General features: G+C 39.1%; 1 protein-coding gene across 2 annotated transcripts in view; it reads left to right on the top strand.

Moving 5' to 3' along the window:
* The window catches only part of RALBP1 (ralA binding protein 1), a 62,738-nt gene that overhangs the window by 36,564 nt on the left and 6,660 nt on the right, over positions 1-19,514 (top strand). For both annotated transcript variants that reach the window (XM_059409188.1, XM_059409187.1), the window contains exons 4-9: positions 1,975-2,324; positions 3,786-3,947; positions 4,928-5,059; positions 11,383-11,490; positions 17,088-17,209; positions 17,880-18,003. In XM_059409188.1, coding sequence (XP_059265171.1) covers positions 1,975-2,324; positions 3,786-3,947; positions 4,928-5,059; positions 11,383-11,490; positions 17,088-17,209; positions 17,880-18,003 — 998 coding nt within the window. The remainder of the gene's footprint in view (positions 1-1,974; positions 2,325-3,785; positions 3,948-4,927; positions 5,060-11,382; positions 11,491-17,087; positions 17,210-17,879; positions 18,004-19,514) is intronic.

Genomic DNA, 19,514 nt, shown 5'->3' with positions numbered 1-19,514 from the left:
ATCAATTTTTTATTATTTTTTAAGCTCTGACAGTATGCTGCATTCTGGATTAGAGTTTATGGCTGTGACTTTTTCTTTCTTTGAATGCCCATAACAATACTGTTTTCTGCTGGAGATTTTTGGCTCTTACTTATTTGTATGTAAATTCCAGTTTTAGAACAAATATATGTCATTTTGGACATGCTCTTTCTTTACGTAGGATGTTCTATTTGAAGTGTCCAATTCTTTTTTTTTTTTTTTAAAGATTTTATTTATTTATTTGACAGAGAGAGATCACAGTAGACAGAGAGTCAGGCAGAGAGAGAGAGAGAGAGGGAAGCAGGCTCCCTGCTGAGCAGAGAGCCCGACGTGGGATTCGATCCCAGGACCCCGAGATCATGACCCGAGCCGAAGGCAGCGGCCCAATCCACCGAGCCACCCAGGCGCCCCTGAAGTGTCCAATTCTTAAAAAGAAAACATTTTGATAATTTCAGAGTAACAGCAAACCAGACACATATTTTAATTATTTACTTGAGCAGTTTTCTGGATAGGCAGATGGGGGAGAAAAATTAGATACATATAAATAGAGAGAGTAGGTCTTTGCTAAGAATTTTACTTGAAGTTGTCACTCAAGAAAAAGGGATTTATTGAGGCACAGAGGTGGCTTAGGCAGTTAAGCATCCACTTCTCGATTTCGGTTCAGGTTGTGATCTCAGGGTTATGGGATTGACCCCCACGTCAGGCTTCACACTCGTCACCAAGTCTGCTTATCCCTCTCCCTCTGCTCCTCCCCTCCTCAAATAAATAAATAAATAAGATCTTTTTTTAAAAAAATGAGAATTATTTTCTTTATCAAAATGACCATTATATAAAAATAAGCTTTGTCCTCTTACTTTAATACTTTAAATTGATAAAATTTCTTATACTCATATTTTCAATGGATAAAATTGAGTTATCAATTTTGTCAGTGCTGGATAAATTACAGACTTATTGTAATGGAAGGTTTTCACATAAGGAAGGCCAAATTCTGGATGTAAGCACTATTGATTATAAAATGCTATTCAGATTAGATGACGCTGGAGTATTTGCATCAACCATTACAGTCTCTTGGCCTTAATCTGTGGCTTGTTTCAAATAATTGGCCTAAAGTTTTGAGTAATAAACACAACAGAAAGCTACCTTGTACTTTTATGAATCCATATCACTTAACTGCAGATCGGCCTAAGGACTTAAAAACTTACAAAATGTTTGAAAAACAGTCATTTTGTGTGTCAGCATTTCTTTCTGTCCTGTAAGAAAAGCAAAACAATTTGATTTTAGAAACCCAAGTTTCACTCTTTTTGGTTCCAGCTGCGTTTCAGATTAAGAAAATAACAATTGAAACTTAAAAATAGAAATCAGATGGGGTTTATTTAATGGATAAGATTTTTCAAAGAGTGTGTTTTGACAGCAAACCCACCTTTTGCATTTATCATATGTTAAAGAAAAGTAATTATTCACAACTTTTTGGACACATTTATAAATGCTGAGTTGTGTTTTATGTTGTCAGTCTTGTGACTTGTTAGAAAAGGCAGTTGGCCACTCATGTGGAGCAAGATTTATGCTTGGATTGTAGTTGAATGTCTGCCTGAATTTTTACCTACCTAGATTTAAACTTAAAAAAAAAAAAAAAATTGTCCCCCAAGTCACTTGGCATGTTTTGAAACTTAAGATATTCTGTGATTGCTCTGATGTTTTTTTTCTAAGTATTGAGTTTCCATTATTTAGCTTTTGGTTGAATTCACCCACACAGTGTGGTTTTTCATATTACTTTCTTCATAGAGGAATTGTGCACACCTTGAGCGGATAAATACTTCCTAACTAGAGGTTTGTTATTGTCAGATTGGCTCTCCCCAGATCTCCCCCAAGGAGTGGGTGCTGTGCTAAAAAAAAAAAGCTGTTTGATTATTTATATTTGCTTGATACTCTTTTTCTTTGGAATTTGAATGTTTTTAGGAATTAAATCAAAGGTGGATGAGCTGAAAGCGGCCTATGACAGAGAGGAGTCTCCCAATTTGGAAGAGTATGAACCTAACACTGTAGCCAGTTTGTTGAAGCAGTATTTGCGAGACCTTCCGGAGAATCTGCTTACCAAAGAGCTGATGCCTCGCTTTGAGGAGGCATGTGGGAGGAGCACAGAGAGCGAGAAGGTGCAGGAATTCCAGCGCTTGCTCAAAGAACTGCCAGAATGTAACTATCTTCTGATTTCTTGGCTGATCGTGCACATGGACCATGTTATCGCAAAGGAACTGGAAACAAAAATGAATATACAGAACATTTCTATAGTGCTCAGCCCAACGGTTCAGGTACATGGCCTTTCTGCGCACGTGCCCTCTGACGCTGACCCTGGGGAGTGTCAGAGACATTTTCTGTTGCTGGGTCGCATACAGAAACAGTTAACCAGCAAATGTAGACGGTAGATTAGCCTGAATATCGGTCTTTTTCTTTCAGGATATGGACAGTGTCATCATATGACCAGCGTGTAGCTTTGTAATTTGAGTATTGTACAGTCTTTGGTGTGGGTTTCTAAACCCATTTCTGATGACAGTGATCCGTCATGAGTAGAGGGGAAGCCCATGGTACCCACGATTATGGAGTTCATCTGTAGAATTTCAAAGATTTATTTTTTCAAATAGCACTGTTGCCTCATTATATCATGTCCACATATCAGACTCAGGCACAAGGGGGCCTAATGTCATTTGTTTGGTCAGGGACTTAACCTGGTGATTTCATTCATAAAGATAGATCCTAGGGAAGAATGTTACAGAAATTTAATCTGAGGGGGCATTTCAGGGAACTGGGTAGTATGTTAATTGGTGTCTCTTTACAACATAAATATTTGGCATTTGTTTATTGCTCCTCACTTGGTCCTGGCGCAGAGCATATATTTTCCTTTAATTAGAATTATTGATATTTTATTGAAGCCAGACACAAAAGACAAAAAAATGGAGTGATGGTTGTATTTTTATTTTAAGCTCGCTCTTTGGCCAGTATACTAGGTTATTATCAGCCACTGTTAAAATGCACAGTTGTAAGAGGGTATTTTCTTACACTTTCTTTGTTCATTGATTGTGTTTAGGAGGTAAAATGTTTCTCAGATTTCAGTTTGATCATTCAGACTAGTCAGGCTTTCAGAATTTGGTAAATATTACATTGTTACTTGATATTACTATATTGGGGACAGTTATTTCATAGAAGGTTCGAGTGTATTGTAAGTGTTAGGTAGAAAATAATTAATGTCCTGATCTCCCTGCATATGAGCATCATATTTAAATGCTAGCTGTGCATATCTGCCCACAAGGCATCGTTTCTGGAGTCAGGGTTCTTGCACTCAGCCCAGCTTGACACCTGCAAGTGCTCTTACTTCCTTCGTGTTCCTCAATGGATCTACTTGTGTGAGTTAAAAGGTCTCAAAATAACTTGAGAATAATGAACATAAGATTTTTAAAATCAGTTAATATTATATTGCTAAAAAAGAGCAAATGATGGCCAGTGACTTCTGCATCCTTTCTCCTGTCCTTTCTTCCCCCCAGTTCCTTATGGTGCTGGAATACTCACTGAACTCTTGCTGCCTTTCCGTTCTTTTCTTTCAGTTGGCCATTGATTAGCAAAGCATATCTGGTCACTACTGAGGAAAATTGTCATCCCCATGTCTAGGATTAAAGGATGTACTATGCAACAGACGCAAATTAAATGAAATAAAATGATAATTTGAATAGGTTTTTTTTTTTTTTTTTTTGCAAATCTTTTTATTTATTTTTTCTTAGATTAGCAATCGTGTCCTATATGTGTTTTTCACACATGTGCAAGAGCTCTTTGGAAATGTGATACTAAAGCAAGTGACAAAACCTCTTCGATGGTCTAACATGGCCACTATGCCCACACTGCCAGAGACCCAGGAGAACATCAAGGAGGAGATCAGAAGACAGGTGTGTGTGCTCAGCCCCACGCTTCAGCCCCAAAGAGCCTACCTTTGCTCTGACCGTTTTGGATGGTGACGATGATTGGTAGTAATGATTAGTAGGAGCAGTTCTTGTTCACTGAGCATTTATGTGTGCCTGGAACTATGTTAGACACATTGTTCATGGCACATGGAAGGCAGAAATTTCTGTCTGGCACTTTCATGCCAGTGAAGTGAGAATATTGTAGAAAGAACACAGTTTTGAAATCAAAAGACCTGGCCTTAAGTTCTCCCTAGGTTTTCTTAGCGGACTGATTTTTAGGCAGATTGGTCAAACTCTGTAAGCCATGGTGATCCCATTTTAAAATGGGTCATTTTGTGTTTTGATGTGAAGCTTATTACCATAAATGAGATAATGCTGCCAGGTATGTTGTAAGGAGTCCAAAAATGTTAGCTTATCTGGACAAGGTTGCTGTGACCAGCCATATTTTACAGATACAAAGAAATTTGGGGAAACGAAATATCTGACCCTGTGCCACGTAGTTACTGAACTATAGAACTGGGATTTGACCCAAATCCTGTGCTTTTCCACTGTGCTACTTTGGTAGAAGACATCGTTCATCTGATTGTGTGTGTGTTTAGCAAAACTGATTGAGAAATCTACTTATATTTGATGATTATTATGTCTTTTATTTGCATACACATTATCAAATTCCTATTTGATTTTCTTTCCTTTATCTACTTTGAACTCCCATTATTAGTTGTTGATAGGAAGGGTTAGGAATGAACTGTTAGTCAACCGGTGTAAATTAATGATGAGAACCCAATGTCCAGGCAAAAAAGGATTTTGCAGTCATATGCTTGAAAAAATAATTTATGCCATTATTTCGTTCCCTTAGTGATAAATGAAAGATAGTTGGTTATACATCTTGAGAAATTGCATGTGGATGTGGTTTTAAGATGATAAGATATGGGACACTACTCATTGTGTGGCATGTTGTCTTCTAGGAGTTTCTTTTGAATTGTTTACATCGAGATCTGCAGGCTGGGGTAAAGGATTTATCTAAAGAAGAAAGATTATGGGAAGTACAAAGAATTTTGACAGCCCTCAAAAGGAAACTGAGAGAAGCTAAAAGACAGGTGAGTAAATTTGTCATTTTGGTATATCATGTTTATAATGGAATATAAACTGAATGTGCTGGAATTTTCTTTATATATTATTTTAAGTTAGTTCCTTTTAAAGATTTATTTATTTGACAGAGACAGACACAGCAAGAGAGGGAACACAAGCAGAGGGAGTGAGAAAGAGGGAGAAGCAGGCTTCCCACTGAACAGGGATCCAGATTTGGGGCTTGATCCCAAGATTCCCGGATCATGACTTGAGCCAAAGGCAGACACTTAACAGCTGAGCCACCCAGGCGCCCCAGTTAGTTTCTTTTAAAAACACAATATATACATGTTTCCTGAAGTGAAGTTCCTGATGGGAAATTTATTTGCTTAAATGTTCCAGTTAATGATTACATACAGTTTGATACCAGGAAAATGTTTAATTTAGAAAGTTGCTTTTTTTTTTTTACCTTTTTAATTTATTTATTGATACTTCGTGTGATATTGTAATCAATACTTTTATAATCTAATTGATACATATTTGGCCAGTAAGAACCGCTCGAGTGGCTCCAGTGTTCTGACATGCACTCATCAGTTTTTGAGGTTTCCTTTCTTTCTGGCACAACAGAATGTTCGAGGTTTATCTTGTATTTTCTTCTAGCCCAGCCCTGCAGTTGGCTCTTTGTCCAAGGAGCCATGGTTCCTTTCAGTATTTAGAAATCAAGATCTGGATGCTCAGGTGTGTTCACGGCTACTGTCATAGCACGGGTTTCAGGCGCTCAGTGAACACAGCTGGAGAATAAAACACACATACACACACACACACACACAATATGAAAGTCGTGAAAGACGAAGGGTGAGGAACTATTCCACAGACCACACAGACACAACAAAGTACAATAAGTGGACCTTGTGTTGGATCCTGGGCAGTTTGATGAAGTGTTATGAAAGACACTTGGGATAACTGCTGAAACAGGCTGTACTAGTAAATTGGGTCAATCTTAAAATGTTCTGATTTTGATAATTATACCATATTAATATGAGTGTGTTTGTTGTTTAAAAAATCTACACTGAAATATTTAGGTGCATGTGCCCCTGAGTGGCTCAGTTGGTTGTGTCTGACTCTTGATTCTGGCTCAGTTTACCATCTCAGGGTTGTAAGATCAAGTTCCCTGTCAGGCTCTGCACTGGACATGGAGCCTGCTTAAGATTCTCTCTCTCCTTCCCTCCCCCTCTCTCTGCGCACCCCTGTTCTTTGTTAAAAACACAAAAAAACAAAAAACAAAAAACCCAAAAATGTTCAAGTGCATGCTTAAAAAGAAGATGTACAAACAATAATGGGGCAAAGCATCAACAACTTTTGAATCTGTGAAGTGTAATAGGGAATCACTCTTCTATTCTTGTAATTTAAGTAAACTCTGTGCCCAGCATGAGGCTTGAACTCACGACATTAAATTCCAGAGTGGCATGCTCTACCAACCAAGCTGGCCAGGTACCCCTTGGATGTTACCAAAGTAACAAAATATAAAAAGCACCTTGTGGACTGACTAGCCGACAACGTAGGCCATTTCTACAGGCACTGACTCAGTTCACTGAGATGACCCAGTGTTGGCCTTGTTAATGTTTGACCCATGATATTCAGTAGATAAATGTGCAAGTCATGGTTTTATTAATGAAGAGGGACAAACATTTTCTTAAGAATAAAGCTAAAACAATCTGTATAACTGTCTTAAAGCTTTACTCCTAGTGTGGGGTTTAAATGCACAGTCTGGATGGAGAGCCAGCCAGGTGCCCCTGTAGTAACATCGTTAGTGGCATCAAAGAAGGGGCGCCTGGGTGGTGCAGTCGGTTAAGCATCTGACTCTTGGTTTTGCCTCAGGTCCTGATTTCAGGGTTGTGAGATCTAGCCACGCATCAGGCTCCAAGCTCAGCCACAGTCTGCTTAAACTCTCTCTCTTCTTTGACCCTCCTTCCCACTCTGTCTAAAATAAATAAATCTTTAATAGCATCAAAGAAAATATATGTATAAATACCTACATTTTGCTATAGGCAAAGGTAGTTTTGGGGGGCTAGTAACTGAAAGTAGTTTCATATAGCTGGTAAATTTCATCCTCATAGAGAATCTCTCCAGAAAGTTGTTTTTTTTTTTTTGTTTTCTTTTTTTAATTAAATAGATGATTTTACTGAAAGGTGTTTTGTCATTTCCTGCTTGGTTGTACTTGTAAACAGAGCAGTTGGATAGTGAGACATTTCAGAGACTGCTGGGGAATTGGAGGCCTTTGAGTCAGCTCTTTGGAAACACAAAGAGGTACTGAAGATCAGGAGGAGTTTTATTCACCTAATAATAGGAAGACTAGCATGTGACTCCTGATAAGGTTGGGGTGCACGAGTCAGACTTTTGATCTCCTCGGGCTCAGTGTGTGGTGCTTGGCTCTGAGCCTGGAAGTTGCTCAGCCACACTGAGGCTCAGATCTCAGATCTCTAAACCGTCTTACAGTCCATGTGCAAATTCAGTGACAGGCCCCAGTGTTACTTCTAGGGAACATTAGCATTCATCAGACTGGGCGAGTGTACATTTATGTGGAGTTAGCGTCATCAGAAAGGAAGCATTCATGGGGTTTTTTACATATGTACTCCAGGACTGGCAGACTAGCAAAAGCCTTTGTGTATTTTTCTTCCTTATTTTCTCCTGCTTACCAGATTATCTATCTTTTGTTTCCTGTGCCTGTTGTCATTATTGTCCCCTTCATGCTTCAGCCTGGAATCAATGACTGACTGACTGACCTCATGGTTGTAATTATGAACCATGTCCCTTTGCCCACCAGACTCCAAATGAAGGGTCTCAGACCTGTGACAGGGATAATGTGTGTTTGATTTTCATTACTCTTACTTCTCCTTCTCTCCTGAAAAAAGGAGTTGTAACAGCGCATTGAAAAGGATAGATTACCTTTGTCAGTTTTCTTCATGCTGTCTTTTTATACGTGCTAATTCATTCATAAATTTTCATGAGATTCTGTCAAGTTGATTTCAACTTTGAGGGATAAATTATTTCTATTTTTTTATTCCCTCCCCATGCCCATCCAGGAATAAATTACTTCTAAAGATAAAATAAATTTATTTTTAAAATAATAAACTTATTTTTAAAAATTATTTTTCAAAAAATAAATTTAAAGATAGAAGTAATTTAATTCATTATGGTAAGAAGTAAGAAAAACTACAAGATCATATCAGTAAATGCAGAAAAGCATTTAGCAGAATTCAGCACTTATTCATGATAAAAGCTTTCAGCAAATGTCATTCTCAGCCTGATATAGCCTGAAAAAAATCTGTGGTTAATTTTGTACACAGTAGTGAAAGTCTGAATGCTTTCTCCTAAGATTGGGTATATAAGGCAAGGATTTCTGCTTTCACCATTCTGTTCAGCGTTTTACTGGAGGTTCATTCTAGCTAGTACAATAAAGAGAAAAAGGTATACAGATTGAAAGAGAGTCTTTATATGTAGACTACATGACTGTTTACATACAAAATCCTAAGGAATCTATAAAAAACCTAATTGAATTTAGCAGGGTTCTGGGTTACAAGATTAGATGCACAGTACTCTGTTATATTTCTTGAGATTAGCAAATGAGCAGTTGGATATTGGACCTAAAAAGAAAAATAAAGACCTAAAATAAATAGAGTGATGCATCTCGATAAATAAATAGAGTGATGCATCTCGATATTTTTAAGATGTTAGATATTCTCAAATTGATCTGTGGAGTCAGTCCCAGTCAAAATCTCAACAGGGTTTTTTTTTGTGGAAATTAACAGGCTTTTCTAAAATTTATATGGAAATACAAATGTTCTAAATGACTGTGGAAAAAGAACAATGTTGGAGGATTCACATTACCTGATTTTAAGATTTACTATTAAGCTATAGTAACCAAGACAGTGGATATTTGATAAAAGTAGACGTAGAATAGGAAGTCCAGAAATAGACCACACTCGTATGGACAATTAATTTTCAGCAAAGAGGATAAAAGTTCTGTGGGGAGGAGCACCTTGGTGGCTCAGTCATTAAGTGTCTGCCTTTGGCTCAGGTCATGATCCCAGGGTCTTGCGATTGAGCCCTGCATCAGGCTCCCTGCTTGGTGGGAGGCCTACTTCTCCCTCTCCTACTCTAGCTGTTTCTGTTCCCTCTCTCCCTGTCTCTATCAAATTAATAAATAAAATCTTTTTTTAAAAAAAAAAGTTCTGTGGGGAAGGATTTTCTTTTCAATAAATGGTATTGGGACAGTTGGATATCTATATACCAAAAAAGAATAACCAAACAAAACCTTGACTCTTTCCACACTGCATATACAGAAATTAAGTTAAAATGAGTCATACATTAAGACCTAAAAACAAACAAACAAGCAAAAAAAACCAACAAAAAACAAAAAAGCAAACTTCCAGAAGAAAACATAGATTTCTTTTTCTTTTTTTTAAACGTAGAAGATCTTAATGACTTTGGCTTAGGCAGGGATTTCTTAAATAGGACACAATACCCATGAATTGTAAAAGAAAAATTTGTTAGGGCGCCTGGGTGGCTCAATTGGTTAAGTGTTTGCCTTCAGCTCAGGTCATGATCCCAGGGTCCTGGGATGGGAGCCCCACATCCGGTTCTCTGCTCATCGGGGAGTCTGCTTCTCCCTCTCTCTTGTGCCACCTGCCTTTCCACCCCCCTGCCCCACACTCTTGCTCATATGTGCTTTTTGTCCCTCCTCTCTCAAAAATTTGTTAGATTACACTTTATCGGCATGCTAAAACATGCTCTTCAAAAGACACCATTAAGAAAATGAATATACAAATCAGAGGCTGTGACAAAATATTCTGCAAAAACACATACCTGATAAAGGGCTAGAATATATTAAAAAACTCATAAGACAAACAATTCAGGGTTTTTTTAGACTTTATTTTTTTGGAAGCAGATTTAGGTTCACAGCAAAATTGAGAGGAAGGTACAGAGATTTCCTGTATATATTCTGCTCTCCCACCAGAGTACGGTACATTTGTTACAATTAATAATTCAGTTTTAAAAAGGCTAAAAATTTTAAAAATTTTAAAAAAAGGCAAAAAAGTTGAAAAAGCACTTTACCAAAGATCATGTACAAATGGCAAATAAGCACATGCAAAGATGCTCAATATCATTAGTCATTAAAGAAATAAAAATTGAGGTCACAATGAGGTACTACCACACGCCAACAAGAATGACTAAAATTGAAAATACCAGGTATGGGGGCGCCTGGATGGTTCCGTCAGTTAAACATCTTCCTCTTGATTTTTGGCTCAGGTCATGATTTCAGGGTCATGAGATTGAGCCCTGTATCGGGCTTCTAGCCTGCTTGGGATTTTCTCTCTTTCCCTCTCTGTCTGCCCCTCCCCTCTGCTCTCTTCCCCTCTTTCTCCCTCTCTAGAAAAACAAGTAAAAAGAAAAAAAAAACAAAAACCGGGTGTTGACAAGTACATGGGGCAACTGGACCTCTCATTGTTGCTCTTGGTAATGTAAAATGGTATAGTAATTTTGGAAAACAGTTTGGCAGTTTCTTTCAAAGTTAAACATATGGTTACCATATGACCAAGCAATCTCACTTTTAAGTATTTAAAAGAAGAAAGCACATACCCACACAAAACATATACGTATGAAATATTCATAACAGCTCTAGTTAGAATAGCTCAAAATTAGGAAGGACCCAAATGTCCATCAGCTGGTGAATGGATGAACAGATTGGTGTATCATGGCATATTATTCAGCAGACTACTAATACAAACAGCAAAGTAGATGAATAGTTTAAAAAAAACATTATTCTGTGTGAAGGAAGCCACATATAAAATATTTCTTATGGATCGACTCAATTTATATGAAACTCAAGAAAAGGGAAAACTATAGCAATGAAAAATAAGTCAGTGCTTGTCAGGTGCCAGCAGATGGTGAAAGGTACTTTGTGTGGTGATGGGAATGTTTATATTGTGATTGTGGTGATGGTGACTTGGCTGTATTCATTTGTCAAAATTAATTGAATTGCATACTTAAAATTGACACCCTTTCTCTAAAAAAGTATCACAGGATATAATTTTATATGGATGGGTTCCAGAAATGGTGAACACATTAACCAGAATTGACCATTTTCATGGTGCAGCCACAAACCAAGATCCGCATGTTATTTTCCAAGCCCAGTTAACAAATCCTCCTCTAGCCAGATAGTTCGCCTGGCTATAACTGTTACCTTTTCAGCTGTAGGAAATGAGAAGGAAACTTCTAAATGGTGATGGTGTGAAATAGTTGAATATGTGTTACATTTGGGCTGACCAGTTCTTCGTTTGTCTTATTTGAACAGGAGTGTGAAACCAAGATTGCACAAGAGATTGCCAGTCTTTCAAAAGAGGATGTTTCCAAAGAAGAAATGAATGAAAATGAGGAAGTTATAAATATTCTCCTTGCCCAGGTAAGCTAACCTTTTTCTTCTGTTTTTCAAAATCCTTTAAAAAAAAAAAATTTGTACATATTTAAAGTGTATATAGCATGATGATTTGATAGACCTATACATAGAGAAATGATTACAATAAAGCTTGTTAACATTGTCTTCTCATCTAACTACCTTTTCCTTTTGTGATGGGAGCACCTGAAATCCATTCCTTTAGTGTATTTCCAGAGATCTAGATACTCTAGATCTCTAGACTTACTCGTCCTTTGTAATTGCAACTTTGTATCTTTTGACCAATATCCCCTCATCTTCTCTCTCCTCCAGCCTCTGGTAATCACTGTTTTGCTCTCTACTATTATGAGTTCTACTTTTTTTTTTTTTTTTTTTTTTAATTCCACCTAAAAGTGAGATCATACAGTCTGCCTTTCTCTGGCTTTTTTCATTTAGCATCATGTCCTCCAGGTTTATCCATGTTATCCTAAAATGGCAGGGTTTCCTTCGCTCAGTGCTGAGTGCTGAATAATACTCCAGTGTATGTGCCTGTGCACACCGACATCTTTATCCATTTGTGCATTGACCACTGAGTTGTTTTCATCTTTTGACTATTGTGAATAATGCTGCAGTGAACATGGCAGTGCAGGTATCTTTTCAGTGTCCTTTTCATTTTCTTAGGGTTTAAACCCAGAGATGGAAATGCTGGATCATATGGTACTTCCTCCATTCTATTTGCCATAATGGCTGCCTTCCGTTTACATTCCCATAACAGTGTATGAGTTCCATGCCAATGGTTGTTTGTTTTGTTTTGTTTTTTTAAATAATAGTCATCCTAACAGTTGTGAGGTAATATCTCATTGCGGTTTTGATTTTCATTTTCCTGATAATAAGTTATGTTGAGCATCTATCTACTGGTGATTTGTAGGTCTTCTGTTTAGAAATGTCTGTTCAGGTCCTTTGCCATTTTTGAAATGGGTTGGTTGTGTTCTACCTGTTGTATTGGTTGCATTCCTTAGAAACTTGGGAATATTCACCCCTTACCTGATACGTGGTTTGCAAATATTTTCACCTATTCCATAGGTTATCTCCTTACTCTTTTGACTTTTTCCTTTGCTTTTTAGTTTGATGCCATCCCATTTGTCTATTTTTTGCTTTAGTTGCCTGCTTTGGGGGGTCATATCTAAAAATTCATTGCCTAGACCAGTGTTTTTCCTGAAAAACCTGTTTTTTCCTAATAGTTACATAGTTTAGGTCTTATATTTAAATCTTTAATTCATTATGAATTGACTTATATATATGGAATGAGGTTAAGTGTCCAGTTTTATTCTTTTGCATGTGGAAGACAAGTTTCCCTACACCACTTATTGAAGGGATGGTCCTTTCCCTGTACGTGTTCTTGGCACTTTGCAAAGATGAGTTGGCCGTAAATGGGTGGATTTATTTTTGGCTCTCTGTTCCACTCTGTTGGTCTCTATTTCACCAGTAACATACTGTTTTATTAAATAAAGCTTTTGAAATCAGTATACTTTGAAATCAGGTAGTGTGATGCCTCCAACTTTGTTCCTTTTGTTCAGGATTGCTTTGATACTAACAGACTGTTTTGGTTCTATATAAATTTTAGGATTGTTTTTTCCTATTTCTGTGAAAAACACCATTGGAATTTTGAATTTCTAGATCTCTCTGGGTAGTATGAACATTTTAACAATATTACTTCTTCTGATCTGTGAACATGGGTATTTTTCCATGTATTTGTGTCTTCAGTTTTTTCATCAATGTTTTAGTTTTTAATAGATCTTTTACTTCCTTGGTTAAATTTATTCAAAATATTTTATTTTCTGATGCTATTGTAAATAGGATTTTTTTAATTTTTTTTTCAGATAGTTTGCTAGTATACAAAAATATAACGGATTTTTGTATGTTGATTTTATATTCTGCAACTTTACAGAATGGGTTTAACAGGTTTTTTGTTTTCTGTTGTTTTGGTAGCATCTTTAGGGTTTTCTATATATGGAATATATAGTCTGCAAACAGAGACAATTTTACTTCTTTCCAATTTGGATACCTTTTATTTCTTTTCCTTGTCTAGTTACTCTAATTAGGACTTCCAGTAGTAAATAGTAAATAGAAGTGAGAGTGGGCATAATTGTGTTGTTCCTGATCTTAGAGGAAATGCTTTTAACCTTTAACTGTTGAGTATGATGTTACCTGTGGGCTTGCCAAATGTGGCCTTTATTATGATGATCTGTGTTCCTTCTATACCCACTTTGTTAAGACTTTTTATAATGAGAGGAAAAACTTTAATTTTGTCTAATGCTTTTTGGCATCTACTGAGATTATGATCATAGGATTTTTTATCTTTCATTCTGTCAGTGTGGTGTATCACATTTATTGATTTGCATGTGTTGAACTATCCTTGCTCTCCAGAGATAAATCCCATTTGATCATGTTGTGTGGTCTTTTTAATGTATTGTTGAATTTGGTTTGCTGGTATGTGTTGAGGATTTTTGCATCTATGTTCATCAGGGGTGCCAGCCTGTTACTTTCGTGTAATGTCTTTGGCTCTGGGACGAGGGTAATGCTGGCCTTGTAAAAAGAGGTTTGGGAGCATTTTTAAGTTTTCTTGGAAGAGTTTGAAAAGGATTGGAATTACTTCTTTAGATATTTGGTAGATTTCACTTGTGAAGCCATCTGGTCCTTGTTTTTGTTTGGTTAGGCAATTTTTGATTATTGAGTCAATCTTTGTATTGCTCTGTTCAGATACTCAGTCTTTTTGATTCAGTCTTTGTAGGTAATATGTTTCTCAGAACATTTCCTTCTCTTCTAGGTTATCCAGTTTGTTGGTGTATAAATGCTTATAGTAATCTCTTACAATGTTCTGTATTTCCGTGGTATCAATTGTAATGTTTCCTCTTTGATTTATGGTTTTGAGTTCTTTTAGTCTAGCTACAGGTGTGCTATTTTTTTTGAAAAACCAACTCTTAGTTTTATTGATCTTTTATATTGATTTTCTAGTCTCTATTTCATTTATTTCTGCTCTGATCTGTATCATTTCCTCCCTTCCACTAATTTTAGGGTTAGTTTGGTCTATTTCTAGTTCTTTGAGGTGTAGAGATAGGTTGTTTCAGGACTTTTTTCTTAGTGAGGGCATTTGTACCATAAACTTCCCTTTTTGAGTTGGTTTTGCTGGATCCCATACTTTGGACATGTTGTGTTTCCACTTTAATTCATTACTAGATAATTAGATTTCATCTCTGACCTGTTGCTTGCTCAGGAGTGTGTTGCAAGACTCTTAATGATCGTCATATATTAAATTTGAGAAGCTCAACTACAGATGTGTGAATCTTTTAAAAAAAGTTGTAAGATGATTTGGTAGCCTGAGAGGGATCATGCCTGTTGTATTTGTTCTTACCTTTATGTGGCATTTCCTTAAGTGTTCTGCTGGAGAAAGAAACTACCTTCTGCTGATTACTTTTTACTGGACACTGTTCTAAGTGCTTAATCTTTTTTTTTTTTTATATTTTATTTACTTGACAGAGATCACAAGTAGACAGAGAGGCAGGCAGAGAGAGAGGAGGAGGAAGCAGGCTCCCTGCTGAGCAGAGAGCCTGATGATGGGCTCCGTCCCAGGATCCTGGGATCATGACCTGAGCTGAAGGCAGAGGCTTTAACCTACTGAGCCACCCAGGTGCCCCCTAGGTGCTTAATCTTATCTTATTCATACACAGGTCTGAGTTTTATGTGTTTTCCCCAACTTACAGATTAGTTGTACTTCTTCCATATTAATGAGATTGGACTTTAATAGTTCTTCCTGACCACAAAATTTGGGATTCTTAAAATGTAATAGTACAGATTTTTTTTAAAAAAGATTTTATTTATTTGACACAGAGAGAGGGGGGAGGGGAAGAGAGCATAAGCAGTGGGAGAGACAGAGGGAGGGGAGGGGGTGGCTCCCTGCAGAGCAAGGGAAGTCTGACATGGGACTTGATCCTAGGACTCCCGGGATCATGACCCAAGCCTAAGGTAGTGCCTTAACCAACTGAGCCACCCAGGCGCCCCATCACAGTACAGATTTTATCTGATTGTTGTTGCTGATAATATTTATTTTGGTTTTATTCTTTGTGGTTGAAAGTTGTTGGAGATAACTTGTTTTATTTTTCATTGATTTGACAAATAGTTCTTTAGTATCTATTGTTCTAGGTGTAGAGCTGAAGGTAAGCTCCTTTCTTTCCCTCTGAACTTCTTAAGTCAACCTTAACTCTGTTCTGGAATATTCTAGAGTTTAACCAGAAATGAATGAAATTCTGACAGCAATCAGTCTGTACTCCCAGAAATCCATGAAAGTGGGATACCTAAAGCCATGCAAGTTCCAGGCCTTTTCTGTCACTTGAGAAAGACCATGTTTTGCTTGACAGGGACACATAGCTCTTCCCCTGAAGGTGAGATGAGGTTCCAGATTATGTCTTTATTTCAGACTTTTCCAGTCTGATATTTCTCAGCACATTAGTTTTACTAGGTGCACTGTGGTAAAGGAAAGGCATCTGTGTTTAGAAGCCTGTGGGGAAGGAACACCGCATATTCCATCTCCAAGAGCTCATTCATGCTTGCCAGAAGCTTTGGATGGTTCCCTTTAGAACCTGACCACAGGGTCTTTCAGGTTTGATCAAAGGTGCTTATCCTCTGGATACCTAGGAGTTGGGAAGGAAATGCTGTAGACCTTTGCCTACAACTCCTTGTTCTCATAGCCATACATTTCTGCCTCTGACATTCTGGTTTGGTTCTTTTTTCTAGGTTGGAGGGGTTGGGTAGATCTTCCTTCCCCCCACTTTGGTGATTCAGTTTTAGAAATGCATATTCTGGGGGCATCTGGGTGGCTCAGTGGGTAAAAGCCTCTGCCTTCAGCTCAGGTCATGATCCCAGGGTCCTGGGATCAAGCCCTGCATTGGGCTCTCTGCTCCTTGGAGAGCCTGCTTCCTCTTCTCTCTACCTGCCTCTCTGCCTACTTGTGATCTTTGTCTATCAAATAAATAAAGAAAATCTTTAAAAAAAAAAAAAAGAAATGCATATTCTGTGAAAGCACAGTATTTGCTCTTTATCATCTCTGGGGACATGCGTTGAAGAGGATGGTAGCTTTTGGTGAGGAGAAAAGATTTCTGGGAACATCTTGCCTTTACTAGATCTGCTTTGAGATGATACTGACATCAGCTCTGTATTTCCTGGGTCTTTATCACAGTGCATGGTCAAGGGCCATTTTGACAGACACTCCCTTTACTGAGAGGTGAGAAGGTGTTCAGAAGGGACTGAGAATCAAAAACAGACATAGTCACTTGACCTTTGGCTTTGTGCCCAGTGTGATGGCCTCATAGGGAACTTTTGCAAATTGAGGACATGGGATTCCTAGGTGGCATTTTTTGTCTTGAGAAAAATCTAGACATTCCTCCCAGAGAACCTTTTCTCAGAGAGCCTTAACATTAAGGAAACAGGATACAAGCTTTGCAGTCCAAGCTTTCCAATAACTTGTGTTATGCATGTATAGGGCTAAAGAAGTCAAGGGAACAATGTCCCAGAAAAGTGACTTGTCCTAGACTCATACTTCCAAAGGTGTTCACCAGTGGTCTTTATTTCAGGAGAATGAGATCCTGACTGAACAGGAGGAGCTTCTAGCTATGGAGCAGTTTCTGCGCCGACAGATTGCCTCAGAAAAAGAAGAGATTGAACGCCTCAGAGCCGAGATTGCTGAAATTCAGAGGTAAAGGAAAGCAGAGAGTTTTAAGTATACAAGAATGTTTAGTTAAATATAAACATAAAATTGTTTTAGCTCTCAGATTTCATACAAAAGAACTAGGAATCCAAATCAGTCATCTTTTTCTTTCTCTTTGTTTTTAAAATTTGAGAGAGACAGTGTGTACACAATTGGGGGTGAGAGGGAGAGGGAGAGAGACTCTAAAGTAGACTCTGCAGAGCATGGAGCGCAAGCAGGGTCGAGTCCATGACCCTAGGATCATGACCTGAGCTGAAACCAAGAGTCAGCGCTCCACTGACTGACCACCCACGCACCCCTAAGTTGTTTCTTCTTCTTCTTCTTTTTTTAAAGATTTTATTTATTTATTTATTTGACAGAGATCACAAGTAGGCAGGGGTGGGGGGGAAGCAAGCTCCCTGCTGAGCAGGGACACCCCCCTGCTCCCCCACCATGCGGGGCTTGATCCCAGGACCCTGAGATCATGACCTGAGCTGAAGGCAGAGGCTCAACCCACTGAGCCACCCAGGCGCCCTCGCTGTTTCATCTTGATTAAGCCTTAAGAATGGTGCTATATTAAGTGTGTCATGAAAACCTGGTGAATCTAAAAGAAGGGTGGGAAGGAGGCAGCACTCCTTCCTCTGCTCACTGTCCTTTTCTCTCGATCTCCCGCCCACAGCCGTCAGCAGCATGGCCGCAGTGAGACTGAGGAGTACTCCTCGGACAGTGAGAGTGAGAGTGAGGACGAAGAGGAGCTTCAGATCATCCTGGAGGACTTACAGAGGCAGAATGAAGAACTAGAAGTGAGCACCAGCTTCCCAAAACTTGTAGAGGCTACCTCTTTCCCTTAGAAGTCGTCTTTTCCTTGGGAAACAGCGGGGGGCTGAGTAGAGAGGAGTTTAGGGGACATCTCACCAGTGTGTGCAGGGTGTGAGCTGGTCCTGGCCGAGCACACAGTACAGGTGTGACCTCACGAGGCATCCCTGGGTGTGGTGACTCCCACTTACGGGGAAGCCTCTCCTGACTGTCCTTGAACGGTTGTGGAAGATCTGGGCTAACTTCCCAGAGATGAACAGAAAGAGAAATGCTGGTGGAAGAAGGAAGAGTCGCCTGACTCACCTGTGGGTAAAATGGGGACAAAGTTTTCTCTCGTCCCTCAATCCTTGAAGCAGCCAGTGTGAATAAATTTGGCACTGGGGATCTGGGAGGCAAGCGCATGGTGAAATGAAAGCAAGAGATTTACATGATCATGATCAGAATTTCCCTTCTTACCCCAGATTAATCATTGTCTCTGGATGTTTTACCTGAGGGTTGAGAGAAAGTCATTCTTAGAGTTCAAGAATGGTGGGATGACTTTCTCTCATCCCGGTACATTCAGCAGCTGGGGCAGATCAGAGCCACCCACTGCATAGAAAACTAGAATTCCACAGAAAAGAGTAAGTCATACAGACAGAGTTGAGACGGGGCAGCCCACCAAGGCTCAAGGCTCAGAACACTTGCCATAGCCAGGGCTGTGTTGTGGGAAAAGCAGAGCCACAGTTGGGACCTGGGCCTCTAGGTAGCTTCCCTTCCTTAGAAGGTCCTCGTGTTGGCACTTTATTTAACGTTTTACAGATCATATGAAAATCCTAAGTAGGAAAACGTTCCAGAATTGTAGGACTTAGGGTACAGGCTTAGCTGCTTTAATGAAGAGAATACTCTTCTGTTTTGGAACAAGACAGTTCTGTGCCTTGCCTGGCAGACGTCTAGGTCTCCCACCCTCCACACGAGTGGAAGACACGTGGGGTTCAGAGTAGGCACTTAGGTTTTATCCACTCTTAGCAGGAACAGGGAAGGAACCCAAGAGCGCCTGGTGGTTAAGGGCAAGCAGTGCAAGTAGAAGCCAGCGCTTATGCCCGATCCTGTCAGAGGCGCACAGTGCCCAGCTATGGCTGGCTGCAGGGGAGGCTGGGACACATGTACTGCGGGTGAAGGCCACTGCTGAGCCACAGGCGCTAGCCCGCCGCCTCCGGAGCTCAGCAGAGTTTGGGATTAGCTCCCTCGGCTTTGCTGAAGGAGTGAAGCGCTGTAGAACCGATAGCGCTTGTTTGCCCAAGTACTACAGGACATGTGTGAAGTGATGCCGTTCACAACAGACAAGGACATCTGCTTTTGAGACAACTCTGGGATTTCCTCTTGTCTCTGACTTGTCATTTCTTTTTTTTTTTTTAAAGATTTTATTTATTTATTTGATAGAGAGATCACAAGTAGGCAGAAAGGCAGGCGGGGTGGGGGGGGGGAAGCAGGCTCCCTGCTGAGCAGAGAGCCCGATGCG

This window comes from Mustela nigripes, chromosome 8, assembly GCF_022355385.1.
Source record: "Mustela nigripes isolate SB6536 chromosome 8, MUSNIG.SB6536, whole genome shotgun sequence".
NCBI lineage: Eukaryota > Metazoa > Chordata > Mammalia > Carnivora > Mustelidae > Mustela > Mustela nigripes.
This window is presented reverse-complemented; position numbering and strand designations above follow the sequence as displayed.